General features: G+C 34.7%; 1 protein-coding gene across 1 annotated transcript in view; it reads right to left on the bottom strand.

Moving 5' to 3' along the window:
- LOC143230167 (uncharacterized) overlaps window positions 1–25,842 on the bottom strand; it is a 71,437-nt gene that overhangs the window by 8,981 nt on the left and 36,614 nt on the right. Inside the window, exons 9-15 of the mRNA XM_076463246.1 lie at window positions 15,472–16,190; window positions 11,341–11,613; window positions 8,483–8,656; window positions 8,165–8,282; window positions 6,286–6,609; window positions 4,862–5,031; window positions 177–303 (exon numbers count right to left, since the gene is read on the bottom strand). Coding sequence (XP_076319361.1) covers window positions 177–303; window positions 4,862–5,031; window positions 6,286–6,609; window positions 8,165–8,282; window positions 8,483–8,656; window positions 11,341–11,613; window positions 15,472–16,190 — 1,905 coding nt within the window. The remainder of the gene's footprint in view (window positions 1–176; window positions 304–4,861; window positions 5,032–6,285; window positions 6,610–8,164; window positions 8,283–8,482; window positions 8,657–11,340; window positions 11,614–15,471; window positions 16,191–25,842) is intronic.

The following is a 25,842-nucleotide window of genomic DNA, read 5'->3' as shown; positions in this document are numbered from 1 at the left end:
GACTAGAAGGATCTCCTTCACCAGTGACATAATATCTTCATCTTCTAATAAGTCTAGATTAAACAAACAGTTACTGGACTTCATCTGAACTTTCATGCTGTAACCTTAACATTTAACTTTTGTGTTTCAGCTTAACACAAAAACTAGGAAAGTTTTATATACATGATGACACTGACCATTAGTGGGGACTGTTGTTCTCACATTGCCTTTGCACTGATACTGGACAAACTGGTAACTATGTTCTGGTTGAAAAACAGGGTTTCCAGTTGGATTAACTGCTTTACTATCATCCTCAAACATTGCCTTTAAACAAAATTAAACAAATGAAATCCTTTTAAAACTGTTAAGAGTCCATAATCTTGTGTTAGTTACTTACAGTAAAATAATTATTTTCTCCAAAACCCTTTCAGTTTTACACAAACAAACATATCTATAGTGTTTCAACAACACAGATTTGTTTACATTTATTCAACACTGAAGAATTATTATTAATAACGTCATTGTTATAATGAACATAATTACGAGATTGATGCAAGGAATATTTTTCAAACAATTTCTTATAATCTGACAATAATTTATTTAACTTTTAATTTACCTGTTCATACTACTCTTACCATTTGTATTCTCAAAGGTTTTTATTTTCCTATACTATAAATGTATGATAGGTACTCACCTCCTGTTACATGTTTCACTATTCTCATTCAATGCTGCACTCTATAAGATATTTTTTTCATGTGCCACAAGCCTTGCTTGAACCACATTGATGGTGGGACACATGGGAGTTTGTGTCTTGCAAATAAATCATCATGTGACAACCCTCCACCAGTAGAAGTGCAACATTAACTCCTCTCATGTGTATAGCCAGAATTCTACATTGAATAGGTGGAGGGACTGGTGCGAGGGATAGAAATGTGTGTGGGAGACCACCCCACTTTGGTACTAAGTATACCTTGCAGTCAGTGTGGAAATAGGTGTCACATACATGGAAGGAGTACAATCAAAAGGGAAAGAAAAATTCAGCAGAAAATCCACAACTGCACATGCATCCAAATTATGGTGCAAGATGGATTAAAACTTGTAGAGTCTAAACGAGCACCAATACTGGAGACAGTGCAGTCGGTGACCATGAAAACCCTATACTAAAAAAATAGACAATTTCTGATTTATTCAATTGAAAGGACAGCAGGATTGGGCAGTTTTCCTCCTTCTTATAAGTTCATTGGGTGGTATGGTATGGAATAGGCATATCATTGAAGCAAATATATTGTGAGGGAAAAACCTATTAACAATCTTGTGGAACACTCCATCTCAACAGTATGCATTATTGACCATGTGTATATTAATTCATCTTGGCCTTAAAGTACAGATTTGAGATACGGAAAGTGTACATGAACAGGCAATGCTCACCATTTAGCAAAATCTGAATCCTAAAGAGGACAGGTCCCCCAGGAGGAAAAATATATGTAGAAAAGATAAATTACACAGCCACACCAAAGTTTGTAGGATGGCAGCAGGTGTAAAGAGATACCATCCAAGAAGAAGAAACAGCTACCTAATGATGACAATAAGAAATGAACACATGAAAAGTACAACACAAACCTGACTGAAGAGTTTCCTCCAATGGATGACAGGGGTAAGACTCCAGAAAAAAGGAAGGTGCCCAATCCCAAGTAAAGACACTTGGAACAGAATTCTGGAAGTAAAAAAAACTGGAAGGAATAAACAAAGAAAGTAGTTGATAGTCTCAACTCAATGGTGAAATAAGAAAGTTCATGTACAGATGAACAATGCCAGAGAATGTAAAGGTGAAATGGTAATTGCAAAATGAGGTTATGCAAGAAATGGAACAACAAAGAGCACATACTGGACATTGAAGTCTATCCAAATCAGACTGGGAATAAACATGTGAAAAAGGGGAGAAGGAAGAATAATCCTCATGAGCTGCTAAACTTCTGAGTAGGAAAAATCAAACAGGAAGAACCACATGACAAAGAAGCCAATGAATCTTAAAGAAATGTTAAGAAAATTGGCTGGTCCAGTCATGACTAGGAAAACCTATTGCCAGTGTCTGAAAATGAAGAACCAGAGGTCAAAAAGAGGTAACTTGGTGCTGGAGTACCTCAATGACTGCATAGTTACCTGAAGGTCAAGAAACCATTTCATGGTCAGATTTTGAAAAATTACGTGCTACATGGTGAATAGCACTCTGAACATGAGAGAGAATTCATCCACAGCATATGGGCCCAATATTTGACGTAAAAGAGAAAAGGAATGGGTGCTTCCATAGCAAATAGGCCAAAATGATGGAAATGTCAGAATAAAGCATACTATTACAAGAAAATGTTGTAATGCCATAAGGTCCAAAATGTTGAAATGGTAAGATGTAATCTAAGACCTTTGTTGATAGATCAACACTCTCCAATGTGGGAGAGAAGTATCTGTGGTTTGAAACAAATCTAGAAGTACTGGAGAAAGTAGTCCTTTTCCACCACCAATGCAGACAGTTTGTAAGGGAAGAAGGAAAGGTAATTGGGAAGTTCAAGGGATCTACAGTACGATTCTATGGGCCATGCAGAGATCTTTGAGGAGAATGAATATGTACTCAATTCCAAAGAAAAATCATCCAAGAAGTCCAGGTCTCTAAAAATGACAGAATATTTTGTACAGACGTTGAGGAAGCAGTAAATGCATGGAGGACTCAAATCACTATCAAACAGAAAAGAAATGGGTCTAAATGAGGGTGATGTTAAAAAATACATCCAAGTGGATAAGATGGTGAGTAATCAAAAGAAAAGTTCCCCAATTGTAGAATCCAACCAACATGAGCTGCTACTGTTAGCAGCAGGCTGTGTTGAGGAAGGTTAGGAGGATCACATAACAAAAAACTTGAAGTAAAATGCTGGAAACGGTTGGCTGATGAACATGATAGCTTTCTGTGACAAAAGAGTGAACTTAACATTGAATATATTCTATCGGGTAGCTGGATCCTGAGATAATAGGAAGGAAATAAATATATGGATCAAAAGGTGAAGGGGAAAGGAAAAGGATGAAAAGTCCTTATGACAAAACTTGGATCAACTAATAATCAGTAGTGAATAATTTCCACAGGGGAATAAAAATTGTCCAAACACACATCCACTGGATTGAAAACTACCTAAATGTCACTGGAACTGCTGGTGACAATGAAACAAGCTTTGAGATGTACAGCAAAATTTCAAACTCCTAGTGGTTGGAACTGTCAAAGGACAGAGGTTACAGGATGAAAAATGGTATAAGAAAAATGAGTAGCCAAAGACTAAAGAGTGAAATGTAGTCTGAAAGTTTCCACACTGGAGAAAAGGAGCAATATGGAAGATAAGGGAAGGGAAGGTAGAAAAGACAGCATTCTTTTCAATATGATCCAAAAGCTAACAAAACCACATGTGAAGGGACAAGGCCAAAGACCACAAGATGATCAAGGAGGCAGAAGAAGGAAAAGTGTATCAGCAGAGTGCTGTAGTAGGTGGACATTGGTCAAGTACAACAGGAGTAGTGTAAGGGTAGTACTCATAACATCAGATGTTGTAAAATGCAAGCTTCATTATTCATCTTAAACTGTGAGGAAATCAATAATGATTAAAAACAATAAACAAATGTATGTTATTGTAGCAAACATCTACAGAAAACTGTAGCAAATAAACAGATCAAGTAAATCACTACTTCACTAAAAAAATGTGGAAAACATCTGCCTAACAAGAAGTGATTGTCTGGTCGACTTGAATATAGGGAGTCACATGCATTAGTAGAATGTGTCACACCAGTATTGATAGTTGGTTATTGCATGATGATTAATGTGCAGTTGAAACAACTTGATTGTGGGTTAATATGGGAACTCAAGGCTTGTGGCATGCAAAAAATTTTGTGCATATAGAGTGCAGCACTGAATGAAAATAGCTATGAGTGGAGGTAATATACAGTAGTGAATGTTTGAGTGGAGGTAATATACAGTAGTGAATGTTTGAGTGGAGGTAATATACAGTAGTGAATGTTTGAGTGGAGGTAATATACAGTAGTGAATGTTTGAGTGGAGGTAATATACAGTAGTGAATGTTTGAGTGGAGGTAATATACAGCAGTGAATGTTTGAGTGGAGGTAATATACAGTAGTGAATGTTTGAGTGGAGGTAATATACAGTAGTGAATGTTTGAGTGGAGGTAATATACAGTAGTGAATGTTTGAGTGGAGGTAATATACAGTAGTGAATGTTTGAGTGGAGGTAATATACAGTAGTGAATGTTTGAGTGGAGGTAATATACAGTAGTGAATGTTTGAGTGGAGGTAATATACAGTAGTGAATGTTTGAGTGGAGGTAATATACAGTAGTGAATGTTTACTTACCAGGAGTTATTAATTAAATTAACGTTCCTGGCACTACTGAATACCTGTATAATATTGTTGAATGGTATCACTGTACTTCTTATTTACTACATAAAGCCATATTTCCTATTAAGAATTCAAACTTTTACTGCACAAAGAATGTTTAAAGGCTAAGTTGCTAAGCAACAATCACATACCTTGTAGACCAATACCCTTTACTATTATTTTAATTAACCCTATAAGCTTTAAGGTATAAATATTTGAAATCTCTTAGTGAAAATATATTGAAAACTGATACAAATTGAAACAGGTTTCAAAAATGTATAGTTTTTGTTTTTCTCCAAACAAGATATTATTAAATAAGTATATAAACAGCTAATGACACCTACTTCATAATCACTAAAATTACTGCTTTCCGACAAGCAAGTCACACTTTACAAAATATCGCCATAAATCTATTTGAAAATAGAGCTAACTAGGATAAAGATATCACCAGTTGTTATACCCCTCTCTGTCTGTCTGAGAACTGACTCTCTTCTTCCATTCTCATCCGTTGCTCCTCCATCCTCATTCGTTCTTCCGACATTCTTCTCCTTTCTTCCTGAAGTCTTTGAATCCTCTCATCTTCTTCCATTACACAACCTGGTTGATCAGCAATACTCAGCTCTTGCTCATCTGGTAATAAACAAATGATTCATTCATCAGACAATTAATAAATACAAAAAGGTACCACACAACAAAATGTTATTATTCATCTTGTATAACACAAAGGGACAGATAGCTGAACACAGGTACCACACAACAAACTGTTATTATTCATCTTGTATAACACAACAGGGACAGATAGCTGAAGACAGGTACCACACAACAAACTGTTATTATTCATCTTGTATAACACAAAGGGACAGATAGCTGAACACAGGTACCACACAACAAACTGTTGTTATTTATCTTGTATAACACAAAGGGACAGATAGCTGAACACAGGTACCACACAACAAACTGTTGTTATTTATCTTGTATAACACAACAGGGACAGATAGCTGAAGACAGGTACCACACAACAAACTGTTGTTATTTATCTTTTATAACACAACAGGGACAGATAGCTGAAGACAGGTACCACACAACAAACTGTTATTATTTATCTTGTATAACACAACAGGGACAGATAGCTGAACACAGGTACCACACAACAAACTGTTATTATTCATCTTGTATAACACAAAGGGACAGATAGCTGAACACAGGTACCACACAACAAACTGTTGTTATTTATCTTGTATAACACAAAGGGACAGATAGCTGAACACAGGTACCACACAACAAACTGTTGTTATTTATCTTGTATAACACAACAGGGACAGATAGCTGAAGACAGGTACCACACAACAAACTGTTGTTATTTATCTTGTATAACACAACAGGGACAGATAGCTGAAGACAGGTACCACACAACAAACTGTTATTATTTATCTTGTATAACACAACAGGGACAGATAGCTGAAGACAGGTACCACACAACAAACTGTTATTATTCATCTTGTATAACACAACAGGGACAGATAGCTGAAGACAGGTACCACACAACAAACTGTTATTATTCATCTTGTATAACACAACAGGGACAGATAGCTGAAGACAGATAACACACAACAAACTGTTATTCACCTTGTATAACACAACAGGGACAGATAGCTGAAGACAGATAACACACAACAAACTGTTATTCACCTTGTATAACACAACAAGGACAGTTTGTATTACACAATGAGGGACAGATAGCTATGAAGACTAATAAATGCAACTCAAACAAAACACAAAACTGCGTTTAACACATTTTAAAGGACAACAGGTGAGAGCTTTAGGCTTAAAATTGACAACAAATTTGTTATTGCATATACCACAAGTATATACATAAAACTTTACCCTTCTCTATTTCATGTTGATTTCTCTCTTCCCGTTCTAGATTTTCAATAATTTCCCTTTCTTTTCGTGCAATTTCCTCGTCATCTTCTTCCAAGCACTGATCACCAGGGTAGCTATGCTGTCTCTGATATTGTGGTTGGTTTCTTGTGTCAAGTTCTGTTTGGCTCTTTGACCTCTGTAGACTCAACAAGTTTTCAGTCTGTTCAGACTCTTGACTGTTAAGTCGTAAGTCTGTCTGCAGTTGTAGACGTTGCTGTCGTTGTAATTCTCGTTCGGATACCAGGAGTTCCTCGATGGCAGGTGGTGGCTGGATAACCTGTTCATCTAAGTATGGATCCAAACAATATTTATTATCAAGGATGGTAACACCCATGATGCATTTAGCTTGGTGTTTCAAAGAAAAAAGAAAATGACAACATTTATTTCATAAGTTAGATATCTGGAACAACTAAAAATAATGTTAAAAAACACTGCTACATAGCCACAATGTTAACTCAAAGTGTTTAGTGAACACTAAGTAGCCTTGACTCAAAATGTTCAACAAATACTACATAGTTATGACAATACCTTAGAACATTCACAGACATGACTGTCCAAGCTTTCTTTTTTATTTTTCCAGAGAAATGCTTGAATAACGAACTAAAGAACACTTAGAATAAATGCTTACTTGAAAGTAAATAACACTCTCCTATTAAACATAGGTTAGAACAATGACACTATGCTTCTATTTAACACCACACAGGACAATAGTTCTCTACTTACGTGTTAACGATACTTATTACCTGGTGTGTGTGTGTGTGTGTGTGTGTGTAAGTTAATGAATTTCTGATACTAGCATAAACAACTGTAACAGTAAGTTTTAATTTTACTCATTAATTCATTGGAAACAATGAAACAATGGCAACAATAATATCTAGCTTATGGCAGGCAGAGCTACGTTATCTGGACATGTGCTGGATAAGTGGAAGTTGACCCCTCATGACTGTTGATAACATGAGAAAAGGATTTCAGAGCTAAGTCTATTTACCTGATTTAAAAACTACTTGATAATATTACTAGATACATTTACAGACACAAATGGCTTAAATATTTATATCATTTTTTAAATTGTTTGTCTACACAAAATCCTACTTTCACGGAAAGACCTAAGTCTTAAACAACAAACATTTACCTAATGTCATAATCATTCAATGCACAAATGCTTATCATAATTAATGTGTTAATGTGTAACATGGTTAAAAACTGATGCATCAGGAAGGATGGAATACAACCACAACCACTACAGTCTAAATTCCTATATCTGGTCATGTGCTACCTGACAACCTACATCTTCACAATAACCCTGCAGTTCAATTATATTGCAAATTGTTCATAACTCTTCCTTATAAGCTTCCATAATCAATCTAAAGGTGGAGGTCAATAGTCCAATCACATGTACATCCCCAGCTGGAGACTTTAACACTGTGTGTTCTGTCTTTGTATCCAGATGATTCTTCCCATAGGTACTGTTGTCTACAGTACATGGACAGCTATTACCACTATGTATTTTTCATTTTAACATTCTACAAGATGTCTAATTACAGCTTTTGTATGATTGTTGCAGGTCCCTTTCTGGATGGTCCAGGTGCTCCTTGTTAATTCATATTCCTTTTTGTCTAATCCCATGACATACAAAGGATATATTTATCTTAGATTCTCAATCTGAACACACCTGTAATATCTAAGTGTATGAATATTTTGCATTGCAAAGTGTTGTTACACACAGCTGAAAGATAACCATTTACCTGGTTCAGATTTATCATAATGTGGTAACATTTACTAAACTTACATGACAAAATAGGTTAGAAAGTTTATTAACAGTTGAAAGATAACTATTTACCTGGTTCAGATTCATCATCACCTGGCAAGTTGATCCCTAAGAAGTCTGATCGTCTCTTTAACAGTTCTTTTTTTACATTTTTTGAAGTGTCACCTCTTAACTTTATGGATGGTTCTTCCTAGAATATCAAATGTACTAAATATGTTCACTACTGGATAAGAATAAAGAAGTTAAAGTTTAAATAAGTGTAATTATGTGTGCTGTTTAGCTCACTAACATTTACTAGATACACACTTATTTAAAACTTATGTTAATTTGTTTAAGAAATATGTTAATAAACAGATTAATAGCTGATTATTTTGGAGCCACTTAGCCTACTTTCACATCCTCATCATCAGACAGCTCAGATTCAATTGGTGGTGGTGGAGGTTTCTCTTTTGGGGGTTCCATTGAACAAGGTGCCATGTCTATTTCAGCCAGCAGAATGCTGTCAAACTCTTCAGTATCAACTGGATAGCCTGGCTGATCAAAATCAGCTGTTTCTTTAGAAACCTAGAAGATAATTTAAGCATTACTTTTCAAAATAATAATTATACTGCTTATGATAAAGATATGTTTCAGATTATGTAGCTTACACAGTTCTAACGCCTGTCAATAATAATAATAAGAAAAAACAAAGTAACTGAAGCTTGGCAATTAATAACGATGTAATCAACTGATTCCTTAACCAAATACATTCAACTAATGGATCACTCTCATGTTAAACTTATGAAACAAAGAGTAATAAATGTTAACACTGCTTTCCATCACTTGACTCACAGCACTATCTGGTAGAGTCACATTTCAGGTAAAGGTCACATTCACATGATTAGCCTCTTCCTATTGGAGTCACTTGAGATAAAGGGTCACATTCACATGATTAGCCTCTTCCTATTGGAGTAACTTGAGGTAAAGGGTCACATTCACATGATTAGCCTCTTCCTATTGGAGTAACTTGAGGTAAAGGGTCACATTCACATGATTAGCCTCTTCTTATTGGAGTCACACTTGAGGTAAAGGGTCACATTCACATGATTAGCCTCTTCTTATTGGAGTCACACTTGAGGTAAAGGGTCACATTCACATGATTAGCTTCTTACTACTGGAGTCACACTTGAGGTAAAGGTCACATTCACATGACTAGCCTCTTCCTATTGGAGTCACACTTGAGGTAAAGGGTCACATTCACATGATTAGCCTCTTCCTATTGGAGTAACTTGAGGTAAAGGGTCACATTCACATGATTAGCCTCTTAACTACTGGAGTCACACTTGAGGTAAAGGTCATATTCACATGATTAGCCTCTTCCTATTGGAGTTGCTTGAGATAAAGGGTCACATTCACATGACTAGCTTCTTACTACTGGAGTCACACTTGAGGTAAAGGGTCACATTCACATGACTAGCTTCTTACTACTGGAGTCACACTTGAGGTAAAGGTCACATTCACATAATTAGCCTCTTTCTATTGGAGTAACTTGAGGTAAAGGGTCACATTCACATGATTAGCCTCTTAACTACTGGAGTCACACTTGAGGTAAAGGTCATATTCACATGATTAGCCTCTTCCTATTGGAGTCACTTGAGATAAAGGGTCACATTCACATGACTAGCCTCTTCCTATTGGAGCCACACTTGAGGTAAAGGGTCACATTCACACGATTAGCCTCTTCCTATTGGAGTTACACTTGAGGTAAAGGTCACACTCACACGATTAGCTTCTTACTACTGGAGTCACACTTGAGGTAAAGGTCACATTCACATGATTAGCCTCTTTCTATTGGAGTCACACTTGAGGTAAAGGTCACATTCACATGATTAGCTTCTTACTACTGGAGTCACACTTGAGGTAAAGGTCACATTCGCATGATTAGCCTCTTCCTATTGGAGTCACACTTGAGGTAAAGGTCACATTCACATGATTAGCCTCTTTCTATTGGAGTCACACTTGAGGTAAAGGTCACATTCACATGATTAGCCTCTTCCTATTGGAGTCACTTGAGGTAAAGGTCACCTTCACATGATTAGCCTCTTAACTACTGGAGTCACACTTGAGGTAAAGGTCATATTCACATGATTAGCTTCTTACTGTTGGAGTCACACTTGAGGTAAAGTTCATATTCATGTGATTTGCTGCTTGCTACTAGAGTCACTCTTCAGGTAAAGGCCATATTCTTAAGACTAGTTTCTTCCAAGATGACACTACCTAGAGTAGTATTTAGTCTTGAGGGTAAAGATGAAAATACTTTTGGTATTACTGGTGATGTTATAAGAAATAGTTCATTTGGTCTAGAGGTGTAGAAACACCTAGCCTACAGAGACGTAAACAAAATTTGAAAAACTTGGTACCCACTAGATATAAGAAACAATGTTGTGAATCAGCCACATGTCAGATAACAAACAGTTGGACTAGTGGTGCACAAATATTCACAATACCAGACTTCATGGAATTACAATCAATATTAAGAAACACCTTGCCAACAGAGATGTACACAAGATTTGAATAACTTTGTACCCACTAGATATAGGGAACAATGTTGTGAATCAGCACATGCCAGAAGTAAATGTAGTAAGTTAATTACATTTAAAATCTGATGTATGGGTATCATAAACCCATGTATATGTTACACATGATCATATCTCACTGTTAGAGATGAAACACTGTACAGATATAAACCTAAGAATTCAACAGATACAGTACATATAATAGAATTTTTTCAATCAAAACTAAACACAGAAGAACCCAAAAGTTAGACTCTAGTTACATGCAAGAATAACATGTAAATAATATACCACCAAATGTGAAGAATATAAACAGAAGTGAAGGAGCTGCTAACATTAAAAACATTCCACTAGCAGGGAGACTGTTACTGTGTTCACACAGTAATCTATTAACACATTAAAGTATACAAGAACTAAATCACCAAGTCCAAATGTTTACAGATAGATGGAAGTAATACATAAATTTAAACTAAAGAGTAGGTGTTCAGGGAAAAAATAAAGATAGAAAAAGGCCAAAAATCATTTTGGGATATTGTAAAAATATTTAAAAGAGAGAGATAAAAACCAGGAAAGATGTGTTTATTTAGTTACATAAAACAGCTAATAAAGTTTGTTTTCTCGATTGAATCATTTAACTGTGTAATATAAAAATTATTTTGATAATAACAGGTTTCATAACTGATTCATATAACTCACATGTTCCTGTTCCTCTTGTTCTAACTGATCCAAAATAATCTTTTCCATTTCTTCAATTACGTCCTCAGGACTCAGCAAATCCGGCTGTGTATCGCTCCTTTCCTTAGCATCCAAGTCTTTGCTAGTAACACTTTGGACATCACTGTGTAACATTTCTGTTACTGTCTGTTGATAATTAGAATTTATTTCACCCTCAGATAAGTCAGCCTGTAGATCAGTTTCTAGTTCTGAATGACAATATGCTGGTTGATTTATCTCCTGCGGTAGTGAACTCTGTTTCAATAAAACCCAAACAAGAAAGTGAGCATACACATCAACATGATTTCCAGTTTTCCCATAAGGTTATGATCATTTATGATCAGTGTTACCGTTGAATGAATTATACATGTATACACACTGTACGGTTTTTGTCAAGTGACAGAATACACACACAATCTCTTCATGTTCACCTTACAAATCTTGATGAAACTAGATGTTGTTACACAGAAAACTGTATAGAGTTGGAACCACTGAATGTTGGTTTGATATATGTTTCACATTTGAACATACAATATTTATGTTATTGCATAAGACACTACTTATGGTTTGAAGCATATAGAAAATACATCTATAAAATTAGAAATCTCTTTCCATCATCTCCTAGTGGGAAACAAACAGACTATTATATACTCTTGGGTACAACAGTATTCTTGTTCTGAAGTAAAAACAAAAATGCAACATTAGTGTTCTCTATCATTGGCTTCCTTGTGGGAAATAAATGTACTAGTATATTATGCTGGAAAGTATTGAAAATAAACGTAAGACTACGTTGTTGAAAAACGTTTAAAAAATAGTACAAATACTGGACCAAATACCCCTGATATTTTCTTTGTTCAGAGATTAAACCATTTCAATCATTACCTAGGTTCACTCTACCCTTTCCTACAATATACATACACTAGAGGGTGTTTTTGTTTTATGTACTTCACTGTTATTTCTGACAAAATTAACATTTGTATATTATAAACTGACCATTTGTATATTATAAATTGACCATTTGTATATTATAAACTGACCATTTGTATATTATAAACTGACCTTTTGTATATTATAAACTGACCAAGACACATACAATTACTTATATTTCACATCCAGTTATTCAGTTCATACAACATATCCTAAATCGCAATCTAGAAGATTTCAGAAAATAAGTAAACATGGACACCTTTCACTTTACCTAACACAGTCTGAACAAGACCAGAGCACTAAAGAGAACACCCCTTATACTTCAGAAAACCACTCACTGTTCAAATTAGTGTTGAATGTTTAATAATCATTTTATCATGCACAGAACTTTATAAAGTTTCCACAAAAGTGAAACAATGTTACCATCTACTTTAAGGATAACATTCTAATGAAAAATAATATTCATAATCTCACATTACATAGCACTGTAGACCTTTCATAACACCCACAACACTGTATTAAATAAGAATAATGCTATTCCTGGGAGATAGAAACATACCATGTTGTAACACCAGTATTTCCTTCAACCCCAAAACATCCATACATATTTTCACTACACCTACAACATTGAGGACTACTTCTACAGCAAAATTTGCACTATATGTTCTGGTCACACTAGAAAATCTGTAGCTGGTTTCAAGGGAACCTAATACATCAAAGACCATTTCATTTGTGCATTGAGATGTGTAGTATATTTTATGGTAACCAACAAACATCCATACCTAGTTTCCAGAGCACTTACTAAACTAAGAATCACTAACTGTTACATAATATAAAGTATTTTATGGTGACCACCAAACATCCATAAATAGTTTCAGTAGTACTTACTAAATCAAGGACATTGGTTGGTTGATTATTGTTTTGTGGCACAAAGCAACTAGGCTATCTGTGCCAAACATCCAGTAAAAAATCAAAAGTAAATTAAGTAAGATTATTAAAAGTAAATTAAGGTAAAACAATACAAAGTTTAATAGAAAAAACATAAATAGTATAAAACCAATGTTTATGTCTAGTCTACAACGTTAAGAGAAAAACTACAGTAATACCAGTTGTAAAGGACTTTCTGTAGCGTAATTGTAATTATCATAACTCGCCAAGAAGACTAACAGGTAAGTACAAAAACCACCATCAGTCACATGAAGTTGGGCTTTCCAGTCCTGGTTCCGTGTTATTTGACATTATGGCCATTTTCAAAAAAAAAAGTAATAAAAAGGTTTTAAAAGGCGTGTAGCAAAATTATAATAATAATTCGCCAGGATGACTAACAGGTAGCTCAAACAGCAGTGTTAATCACCTGAAGTTGACCTTTCCAGTCCTGGTTTCGAGTTATTTAATGTTACGGCCAGTTTCTAATTTCAAATCGAACTAGATGAACTGTGATTTTTAAAAGGGAGCCACATTAAAAAGGTGTAATGTATAAATTAAAAAACTTAAATAGCATTAAAAAGATTAATGGCCTTTAAAAAACTAAAAACATTTTCAAGATGGACAGTGTCACAATCACCAATAACACTGTCTATCAATATGAACAAACCTTGGGACAGAACATGTTTAAAATGGTGCCATCCTTGATAGTTGTAATGATTACAAGAAAGTAAAACGTGGCTGATAGTGATTTGAGTGTTACACAAACTACATACTGGTGCATCAGTTCCAGATAAAAAAAATGATGAGTTAAAAACTGTGACCAATGCGTAGTCTAGTTAGAACAACTTCCTCTTTTCGATCCTTATGGAAACAAGATGGTCCAAGTTCAATACAGGGTTTTATTTGGAAAAGCTTGTATTCGTGTTGCTCATTCCAAGTCGACTGCCAACTGTCACAGAGCCGAACCTTGAATACAGGACCATAATCCACATATGGGACAGGCACAGCAGTGAGAGTGCCAGGGCAGATAGACTTAGCTGTGGTATTGGCGAGCTTGTTCCTGCAAATACCAACGTGGCCTGGTATCCAGATAAACTGGATAGAAGTAGATGTTGAAGAGAAATGGGCCAGTTGGTTTTGAATATCGGCGAGTTTGAGTTGCACCAATGTGAATAGGGTGTGAACCAACATGGAGTGATTCGGGGCCAGTAGAGAAGTAAGCGAGTTGATATAAATAGTGCAGTTTCAGTACTGCTTAGCTTCTATGTGATCCAGGGCAAGAGAAATGGCGTACGGTTAAGCAGTGAACACAGAAGTTGCAGATGGGATCTGTGCACAACCACTGAACCACAACAAACCATGGCAGAGCCCACACAGTCACCTGATTTCAAACCATCTGTATAAATAGGAATGGAAAGATGGTTCGAAAGATGTTCAGCAAATAGCAGACAGTATTTCTAATCAGGAGTGTCTACTTTTATCAGATGACTTAAATATAGGTCACAATTGAGGACTGTAAGAAGCCATGGTGGGATGGGCTGACCAGTAGTCAGCCAAGCCTAAGTGAACCATCCAAATGAACCAAGGGGAGCCACCCCAAGGCCAACCATCTACAGGAATTCAAGGCCAAAGTGGTGTGTTTGGGTTAGACCCTTCAACTACCAGGATCCTCTCCTCCCCTTCATTGGTTGCTATGCACAGCAAACACGTGTGTGGATGTTTAGATCCCAGAGGAGGTAAACTGAAAGAACAGAACCTTTTCTGGGAGGTTCCCTCTACACGTACAAGAATCCACACTGAGGGACCAAATACCACTAACTGTTACACAGATATGTAGTGTATTCTATGTTGACCACCGAAAATCTGTACATAGTTTCAGCACCACTGAGTAAACCAAGGACCACTAACTGTTACATAGATATATAGTGTATTTTATGGTGACCACCAAACATCCATACATAGTTTCAAGAGCACTTACTAAACCAAGGACCACTGTCTGTTACACAGACGTGTAGAGTATTTTGTGGTGACAACCAAACATCCATACATAGTTTCAAGAGCACTTATTAAACCAAGGACCACTTTCTTACTTATAAATGTGCAGTACGTTGCTTACTATGGACAATTACCACAGCCTCAGTTTAAGTGTTTTACTATAGCATCAGGTTCAAATTCTTAAGTTATTAAATGTTAAGTATGATTCATAACAGAATACTATGAGGAACAACAGTATTAAAAAATACATAACAGTACACCTACCTCTGTTTCAAGTTTCTTTTGTTCTAGGGAAGTGTCTAAAGGGACGTCACACTCAAGGTTAGGTGTAATGAAAACCCCTTTATGAAGCTGGTCATCACAGATTGTGGAGTCAGAAATCTGGGTATAATCTGGCATAGGTTCATTGTCAATAACTTCTTTCACTCTTTCAGATTTAAGGTTGTCTTCAACAGGAGCAGCATCTGAACTTGTAGATGTCATTATTTCAGGAGAGATGTTTTCTGTTTCCTTCAGATGATCAGTAGATTCATGTTTGGTCAAGCTGTCTTCTTTAGGACTACTAGCAGCTTCTACTTCAGCTTTTAACTGTTCAAAGTCATCCACAAACATTTCATTGTCCGAACTGGAATCTGCAGAAGTTTCTTCCAGTGGACCACAACTCAGTACATTTGTAGCCTCATCCTTCCAGGTTCCAGCAGTCGTCTCTCTTTCAACAGGCATTTTCTGAATAATGGTTTCTGTTGGTAGACATTTTGGTTTTTCGGGAACAGGTGGTGGTTTCTTTGTCTTTCTCTGTATTTCGGAGAAAGATTCTATTCTTGGTATATTTGTTAGAGTTGATGCTTTGCTTGTAGATGAAGGAAACTGATTACTTGACTGAGAAGTTTGAGACAAAGCAGTTTCAGTTTGTAACCCTTCCATGTTGCTAGTACCAATTTCTAATCCGTTATCACCTGTATATTTCTTACCACCTTCTCCTTCTGTAAATAAAACATACCTTGAACTACCTAAATTTTGTTTCAAAAACAAAAACACTGGGTGTCCAACAACATCGTCCGTAACTTGTATCATCGTTTTAATATTTTCTTCATCATGTTTCATTAACTTACTTTATACTAATATCACTAAGGTTTTCTATTAAACTACTATTTACCATAGCAATAAGCTTAACAAATGTTCTGACAAGTTATCAAAAAAGGTGAATTACATAATATACAGACATTTAAAAAAAACAACTCAAAATGAGATAAAGTTGCATTTTACATTTAAATATCCTGATACTACACACCTGTGAAATACTTAGATTTTATCTATATTCAATTTTAAATTTACAATACTGATTAACTACCAACCTTGAAATATAATCTTTAATGGTTACAAAATGTCTTTCCTACTTGAATGCCAATCCTATCTGTAAATGACAGCTTTTTATCTAAGTTCATAGGTTTACTTCTAGAGAGATATAGAGTCAGTATTATTATATAATTAAAACTTTCTTTTCATCAGATTATAATTAATTTATAAACACAAATTATTAAATTCAAAAAAGAAGGATAGCGTTCTTCCTTCCACAAACATACTGTATCTTCCTTGGTTTTCCCAAATAAAATCTACTGGGTTCTAATATCACTTCTTTTTAACTTAAAAGTTACAGATTTTCCACTGTAGAGTGAAAGACAAGTTGTAGGTCATCTCAACCTTCAATGAAGGATTGCAACAATTTCATCATCAGTTTCAAGACACATTAACTTTGATGAAAGACAAAAACAACAACGTCAACCTTAATATTCAAGTTTCAAGACACATTAACTTTGTTGAAGGACAATAACAAAAACATCAACCTTAATATTCAAGTTTCAACACACCTTAACTTTGATGAGAGACAATAACAACAACATCAACCTTGATATTCAAGTTTCAAGACAGCTTAACTTTGATAAGAGACAATAACAACAACATCAACCTTGATATTGAAGTTTCAAGACACATTAACTTTGGTGAGAGACAATAACAACAACATTAACCTTGATATTCAAGTTTCAAGACAGCTTAACTTTGATAAGAGACAATAACAACAACATCAACATTGATATTCAAGTTTCAAGACAGCTTAACTTTGATAAGAGACAATAACAACAACATCAACCTTGATATTAAAGTTTCAAGACAGCTTAACTTTGGTGAGAGACACAAACAACAACATCAACCTTGATATTCCAGTTTCAAGACACATTAACTTTGATGAAGGACAATAACAACAACATCAACCTTGATATTCAAGTTTCAAAACACATTAACTTTGGTGAAGGACAATAACAACAACATCAACCTTGATATTCAAGTTTCAAGACAGCTTAACTTTGGTGAAGGACAATAACAACAACATCAACCTTAATATTCAAGTTTCAAGACACATTAACTTTGGTGAGAGACAAGAACAACAACATCAACCTGAATATTCAAGTTTCAAGACACATTAACTTTGGTGAGAGACAAGAATAACAACCTCGATATTCAAGTTTCAAGACAGCTTAACTTTGATGATAGACAATAACAACAACATCAACCTTGATATTCAAGTTTCAAGACACATTAACTTTGATGAGAGACAATAACAACAACATCAACCTTGATAGTCAAGTTTAAAGATAGCTTAACTTTGATAAGAGACAAGAACAACAACATCAACCTTGATATTCAAGTTTCAAGACAGCTTAACTTTGGTGAAGGAAAATAACAACAACATCAACGTCAATATTCAAGTTTCAAGACACATTAACTTTGGTGAGAGACAAGAACAACAACATCAACCTTGATATTCAAGTTTCAAGACACATTAACTTTGGTGAAAAACAATAACAACAACATCAACATTGATATTCAAGTTTCAAGACACCTTAACTTTGGTGAAGAACAACAACAACAACATCAACCTTGGTATTCAAGTTTCAAGACACCTTAACTTTGGTGAATGACAACAACAACAACATCAACCTTGATATTCAAGTTTCAAGAAAGCTTAACTTTGGTGAGAGACACAAACAACAACATCAACCTTGATATTCAAGTTTCAAGACATATTAACTTTGATGAAGGACAATAACAACAACATCAACCTTGATATTCAAGTTTCAAGACACATTAACTTTGGTGAAGGACAATAACAACATCAGCCTTGATATTCAAGTTTCAAGACAGCTTAACTTTGGTGAAGGACAATAACAACAACATCAACCTTAATATTCAAGTTTCAAGACACATTAACTTTGGAGAGAGACACAAACAACAACATCAACCTTGATATTCAAGTTTCAAGACATATTAACTTTGATGAAGGACAATAACAACAACATCAACCTTGATATTCAAGTTTCAAGACACATTAACTTTGGTGAAGGACAATAACAACATCAGCCTTGATATTCAAGTTTCAAGACAGCTTAACTTTGGTGAAGGACAATAACAACAACATCAACCTTAATATTCAAGTTTCAAGACACATTAACTTTGGAGAGAGACAAGAACAACAACATCAACCTTGATATTCAAGTTTCAAGACACATTAACTTTGGTGAGAGACAATAACAACAACATCAACCTTGATATTCAAGTTTCAAGACACATTAACTTTGATTAGAGACAATAACAACAACATCAACCTGATATTCAAGTTTCAAGACACATTAACTTTGGTGAGAGACACGAACAACAACATCAACCTTGATATTCAAGTTTCAAGACACATTAACTTTGGTGAAGGACAACAACAACAACATCAACCTTGGTATTCAAGTTTCAAGGCACAATAACTTTGGTGAGAGACAAGAACAACAACATCAACCTTGATATTCAAGTTTCAAGAAAGCTTAACTTTGGTGAGAGACACAAACAACAACATCAACCTTGATATTCAAGTTTCAAGACATATTAACTTTGATGAAGGACAATAACAACAACATCAGCCTTGATATTCAAGTTTCAAGACAGCTTAACTTTGGTGAAGGACAATAACAACAACATCAACCTTGATATTAAAGTTTCAAGACACATTAACTTTGGTGAGAGACAATAACAACAACATCAACCTTGATATTCAAGTTTCAAGACACATTAACTTTGATTAGAGACAATAACAACAACATCAACCTGAATATTCAAGTTTCAAGACACATTAACTTTGGTGAGAGACAAGAACAACAACATCAACCTTGATATTCAAGTTTCAAGACACATTAACTTTGGTGAAGGACAACAACAACAACATCAACCTTGGTATTCAAGTTTCAAGACACCTTAACTTTGGTGAAGGACAACAACAACAACATCAACCTTGATATTCAAGTTTCAAGACAGCTTAACTTTGGTGAGAGACACAAACAACAACATCAACCTTGATATTCAAGTTTCAAGACACATTAACTTTGATGAAGGACAATAACAACAACATCAACCTTGATATTCAAGTTTCAAGACAGCTTAACTTTGGTGAAGGACAATAACAACAACATCAACATTAATATTCAAGTTTCAAGACACATTAACTTTGGTGGAAGACAAGAACAACAACATCAACCTTGATATTCAAGTTTCAAGACACAATAACTTTGGTGAGAGACAAGAACAACAACATCAACCTTGATATTCAAGTTTCAAGACACATTAACTTTCGCGAAGGACAATAACAACAACATCAATCTTGATATTCAAGTTTCAAGACACCTTAACTTTGGTGAGAGACACAAAGAACAACATCAACCTTGATATTCAAGTTTCAAGACACATTAACTTTGGTGAAGGACAATAACAACAACATCAACCTTGATATTCAAGTTTCAAGACACATTAACTTTGGTGAAGGACAAGAACAACAACCTTGATATTCAAGTTTCAAGACACATTAACTTTGGTGAAAAACAATAACAACAACATCAACATTGATATTCAAGTTTCAAGACACCTTAACTTTGGTGAATGACAACAACAACAACATCAACCTTGATATTCAAGTTTCAAGAAAGCTTAACTTTGGTGAGAGACACAAACAACAACATCAACCTTGATATTCAAGTTTCAAGACATATTAACTTTGATGAAGGACAATAACAACAACATCAACCTTGATATTCAAGTTTCAAGACACATTAACTTTGGTGAAGGACAATAACAACATCAGCCTTGATATTCAAGTTTCAAGACAGCTTAACTTTGGTGAAGGACAATAACAACAACATCAACCTTAATATTCAAGTTTCAAGACACATTAACTTTGGAGAGAGACACAAACAACAACATCAACCTTGATATTCAAGTTTCAAGACATATTAACTTTGATGAAGGACAATAACAACAACATCAACCTTGATATTCAAGTTTCAAGACACATTAACTTTGGTGAAGGACAATAACAACATCAACCTTGATATTCAAGTTTCAAGACAGCTTAACTTTGGTGAAGGACAATAACAACAACATCAACCTTAATATTCAAGTTTCAAGACACATTAACTTTGGAGAGAGACAAGAACAACAACATCAACCTTGATATTCAAGTTTCAAGACACATTAACTTTGGTGAGAGACAATAACAACAACATCAACCTTGATATTCAAGTTTCAAGACACATTAACTTTGATTAGAGACAATAACAACAACATCAACCTGAATATTCAAGTTTCAAGACACATTAACTTTGGTGAGAGACACTAACAACAACATCAACCTTGATATTCAAGTTTCAAGACACATTAACTTTGGTGAAGGACAACAACAACAACATCAACCTTGGTATTCAAGTTTCAAGGCACAATAACTTTGGTGAGAGACAAGAACAACAACATCAACCTTGATATTCAAGTTTCAAGAAAGCTTAACTTTGGTGAGAGACACAAACAACAACATCAACCTTGATATTCAAGTTTCAAGACATATTAACTTTGATGAAGGACAATAACAACAACATCAGCCTTGATATTCAAGTTTCAAGACAGCTTAACTTTGGTGAAGGACAATAACAACAACATCAACCTTGATATTAAAGTTTCAAGACACATTAACTTTGGTGAGAGACAATAACAACAACATCAACCTTGATATTCAAGTTTCAAGACACATTAACTTTGATTAGAGACAATAACAACAACATCAACCTGAATATTCAAGTTTCAAGACACATTAACTTTGGTGAGAGACACGAACGACAACATCAACCTTGACATTCAAGTTTCAAGACACATTAACTTTGGTGAAGGACAACAACAACAACATCAACCTTGGTATTCAAGTTTCAAAACACCTTAACTTTGGTGAAGGACAACAACAACAACATCAACCTTGATATTCAAGTTTCAAGACAGCTTAACTTTGGTGAGAGACACAAACAACAACATCAACCTTGATATTCAAGTTTCAAGACACATTAACTTTGATGAAGGACAATAACAACAACATCAACCTTGATATTCAAGTTTCAAGACAGCTTAACTTTGGTGAAGGACAATAACAACAACATCAACATTAATATTCAAGTTTAAAGACACATTAACTTTGGTGGAAGACAAGAACAACAACATCAACCTTGATATTCAAGTTTCAAGACACAATAACTTTCGCGAAGGACAATAACAACAACATCAATCTTGATATTCAAGTTTCAAGACACCTTAACTTTGGTGAGAGACACAAAGAACAACATCAACCTTGATATTCAAGTTTCAAGACACATTAACTTTGGTGAAGGACAATAACAACAACATCAACCTTGATATTCAAGTTTCAAGACACATTAACTTTGGTGAAGGACAAGAACAACAACCTTGATATTCAAGTTTCAAGACATATTAACTTTGATGAAGGACAATAACAACAACATCAGCCTTGATATTCAAGTTTCAAGACAGCTTAACTTTGGTGAAGGACAATAACAACAACATCAACCTTGATATTAAAGTTTCAAGACACATTAACTTTGGTGAGAGACAATAACAACAACATCAACCTTGATATTCAAGTTTCAAGACACATTAACTTTGATTAGAGACAATAACAACAACATCAACCTTGATATTCAAGTTTCAAGACACATTAACTTTGGTGAGAGACAATAACAACAACATCAACCTTGATATTCAAGTTTCAAGACACATTAACTTTGGTGAAGGACAACAACAACAACATCAACCTTGATATTCAAGTTTCAAGACACCTTAACTTTGGTGAAGGACAACAACAACAACATCAACCTTGATATTCAAGTTTCAAGACAGCTTAACTTTGGTGAGAGACACAAACAACAACATCAACCTTGATATTCAAGTTTCAAGACACATTAACTTTGATGAAGGACAATAACAACAACATCAACCTTGATATTCAAGTTTCAAGACAGCTTAACTTTGGTGAAGGACAATAACAACAACATCAACATTAATATTCAAGTTTAAAGACACATTAACTTTGGTGGAAGACAAGAACAACAACATCAACCTTGATATTCAAGTTTCAAGACACAATAACTTTCGCGAAGGACAATAACAACAACATCAATCTTGATATTCAAGTTTCAAGACACCTTAACTTTGGTGAGAGACACAAAGAACAACATCAACCTTGATATTCAAGTTTCAAGACACATTAACTTTGGTGAAGGACAATAACAACAACATCAACCTTGATATTCAAGTTTCAAGACACATTAACTTTGGTGAAGGACAAGAACAACAACCTTGATATTCAAGTTTCAAGACACATTAACTTTGGTGAAAAACAATAACAACAACATCAACATTGATATTCAAGTTTCAAGACACCTTAACTTTGGTGAAGAACAACAACAACAACATCAACCTTGGTATTCAAGTTTCAAGACACCTTAACTTTGGTGAATGACAACAACAACAACATCAACCTTGATATTCAAGTTTCAAGAAAGCTTAACTTTGGTGAGAGACACAAACAACAACATCAACCTTGATATTCAAGTTTCAAGACACATTAACTTTGATGAAGGACAATAACAACAACATCAACCTTGATATTCAAGTTTCAAGACACATTAACTTTGGTGAAGGACAATAACAACAACATCAACCTTGATATTCAAGTTTCAAGACAGCTTAACTTTGGTGAAGGACAATAACAACAACATCAACCTTAATATTCAAGTTTCAAGACACATTAACTTTGGAGAGAGACAAGAACAACAACATCAACCTTGATATTCAAGTTTCAAGACACATTAACTTTGATTAGAGACAATAACAACAACATCAACCTGAATATTCAAGTTTCAAGACACATTAACTTTGGTGAGAGACAATAACAACAACATCAACCTTGATATTCAAGTTTCAAGACACATTAACTTTGGTGAAGGACAACAACAACAACATCAACCTTGATATTCAAGTTTCAAGACACAATAACTTTGGTGAGAGACAAGAACAACAACATCAACCTTGATATTCAAGTTTCAAGAAAGCTTAACTTTGGTGAGAGACACAAACAACAACATCAACCTTGATATTCAAGTTTCAAGACATATTAACTTTGATGAAGGACAATAACAACAACATCAGCCTTGATATTCAAGTTTCAAGACAGCTTAACTTTGGTGAAGGACAATAACAACAACATCAACCTTGATATTAAAGTTTCAAGACACATTAACTTTGGTGAGAGACAATAACAACAACATCAACCTTGATATTCAAGTTTCAAGACACATTAACTTTGATTAGAGACAATAACAACAACATCAACCTGAATATTCAAGTTTCAAGACACATTAACTTTGGTGAGAGACACGAACAACAACATCAACCTTGACATTCAAGTTTCAAGACACATTAACTTTGGTGAAGGACAACAACAACAACATCAACCTTGATATTCAAGTTTCAAGACACCTTAACTTTGGTGAAGGACAACAACAACAACATCAACCTTGATATTCAAGTTTCAAGACAGCTTAACTTTGGTGAGAGACACAAACAACAACATCAACCTTGATATTCAAGTTTCAAGACACATTAACTTTGATGAAGGACAATAACAACAACATCAACCTTGATATTCAAGTTTCAAGACAGCTTAACTTTGGTGAAGGACAATAACAACAACATCAACATTAATATTCAAGTTTCAAGACACATTAACTTTGGTGGAAGACAAGAACAACAACATCAACCTTGATATTCAAGTTTCAAGACACATTAACTTTGGTGAGAGACAAGAACAACAACATCAACCTTGATATTCAAGTTTCAAGACACAATAACTTTGGTGAGAGACAAGAACAACAACATCAACCTTGATATTCAAGTTTCAAGACAGCTTAACTTTGGTGAAGGACAATAACAACAACATCAACCTTGATATTCAAGTTTCAAGACAGCTTAACTTTGATGATAGACAATAACAACAACATCAACCTTGATATTCAAGTTTCAAGACACATTAACTTTGATTAGAGACAATAACAACAACATCAACCTGTATATTCAAGTTTCAACACACCTTAACTTTGGTCAAGGCCAATAACAAGAACATCAACCTTGATATTCAAGTTTCAAGACACATTAACTTTGGTGAAGGACAATAACAACAACATCAGCCTTGATATTCAAGTTTCAAGACAGCTTAACTTTGGTGAAGGACAATAACAACAACATCAACCTTAATATTCAAGTTTCAAGACACATTAACTTTGGAGAGAGACAAGAACAACAACATCAACCTTAATATTCAAGTTTCAAGACACATTAACTTTGGAGAGAGACAAGAACAACAACATCAACCTTGATATTAAAGTTTCAAAACACATTAACTTTGGTGAGAGACAATAACAACAACATCAACCTTGATATTCAAGTTTCAAGACACATTAACTTTGATTAGAGACAATAACAACAACATCAACCTTGATATTCAAGTTTCAAGACACATTAACTTTGGTGAGAGACAAGAACAACAACATCAACCTTGACATTCAAGTTTCAAGACACATTAACTTTGGTGAAGGACAACAACAACAACATCAACCTTGGTATTCAAGTTTCAAGACACCTTAACTTTGGTGAAGGACAACAACAACAACATCAACCTTGATATTCAAGTTTCAAGACAGCTTAACTTTGGTGAGAGACACAAACAACAACATCAACCTTGATATTCAAGTTTCAAGACACATTAACTTTGATGAAGGACAATAACAACAACATCAACCTTGATATTCAAGTTTCAAGACAGCTTAACTTTGGTTAAGGACAATAACAACAACATCAACGTTAATATTCAAGTTTAAAGACACATTAACTTTGGTGAGAGACACAAACAACAACATCAACCTTGATATTCAAGTTTCAAGACACATTAACTTTGACGAAGGACAATAACAACAACATCAATCTTGATATTCAAGTTTCAAGACACAATAACTTTGGTGAGAGACAAGAACAACAACATCAACCTTGATATTCAAGTTTCAAGACAGCTTAACTTTGGTGAAGGACAATAACAACAACATCAACCTTGATATTCAAGTTTCAAGACAGCTTAACTTTGATGATAGACAATAACAACAACATCAACCTTGATATTCAAGTTTCAAGACACATTAACTTTGATTAGAGACA

This window comes from Tachypleus tridentatus, chromosome 10 (genome assembly GCF_004210375.1).
Source record: "Tachypleus tridentatus isolate NWPU-2018 chromosome 10, ASM421037v1, whole genome shotgun sequence".
In the NCBI taxonomy this organism is placed as follows: domain Eukaryota; kingdom Metazoa; phylum Arthropoda; class Merostomata; order Xiphosura; family Limulidae; genus Tachypleus; species Tachypleus tridentatus.
The sequence above is the reverse complement of the archived record's forward strand: the minus strand, read 5'-3'. Positions and strand labels throughout refer to the sequence as shown.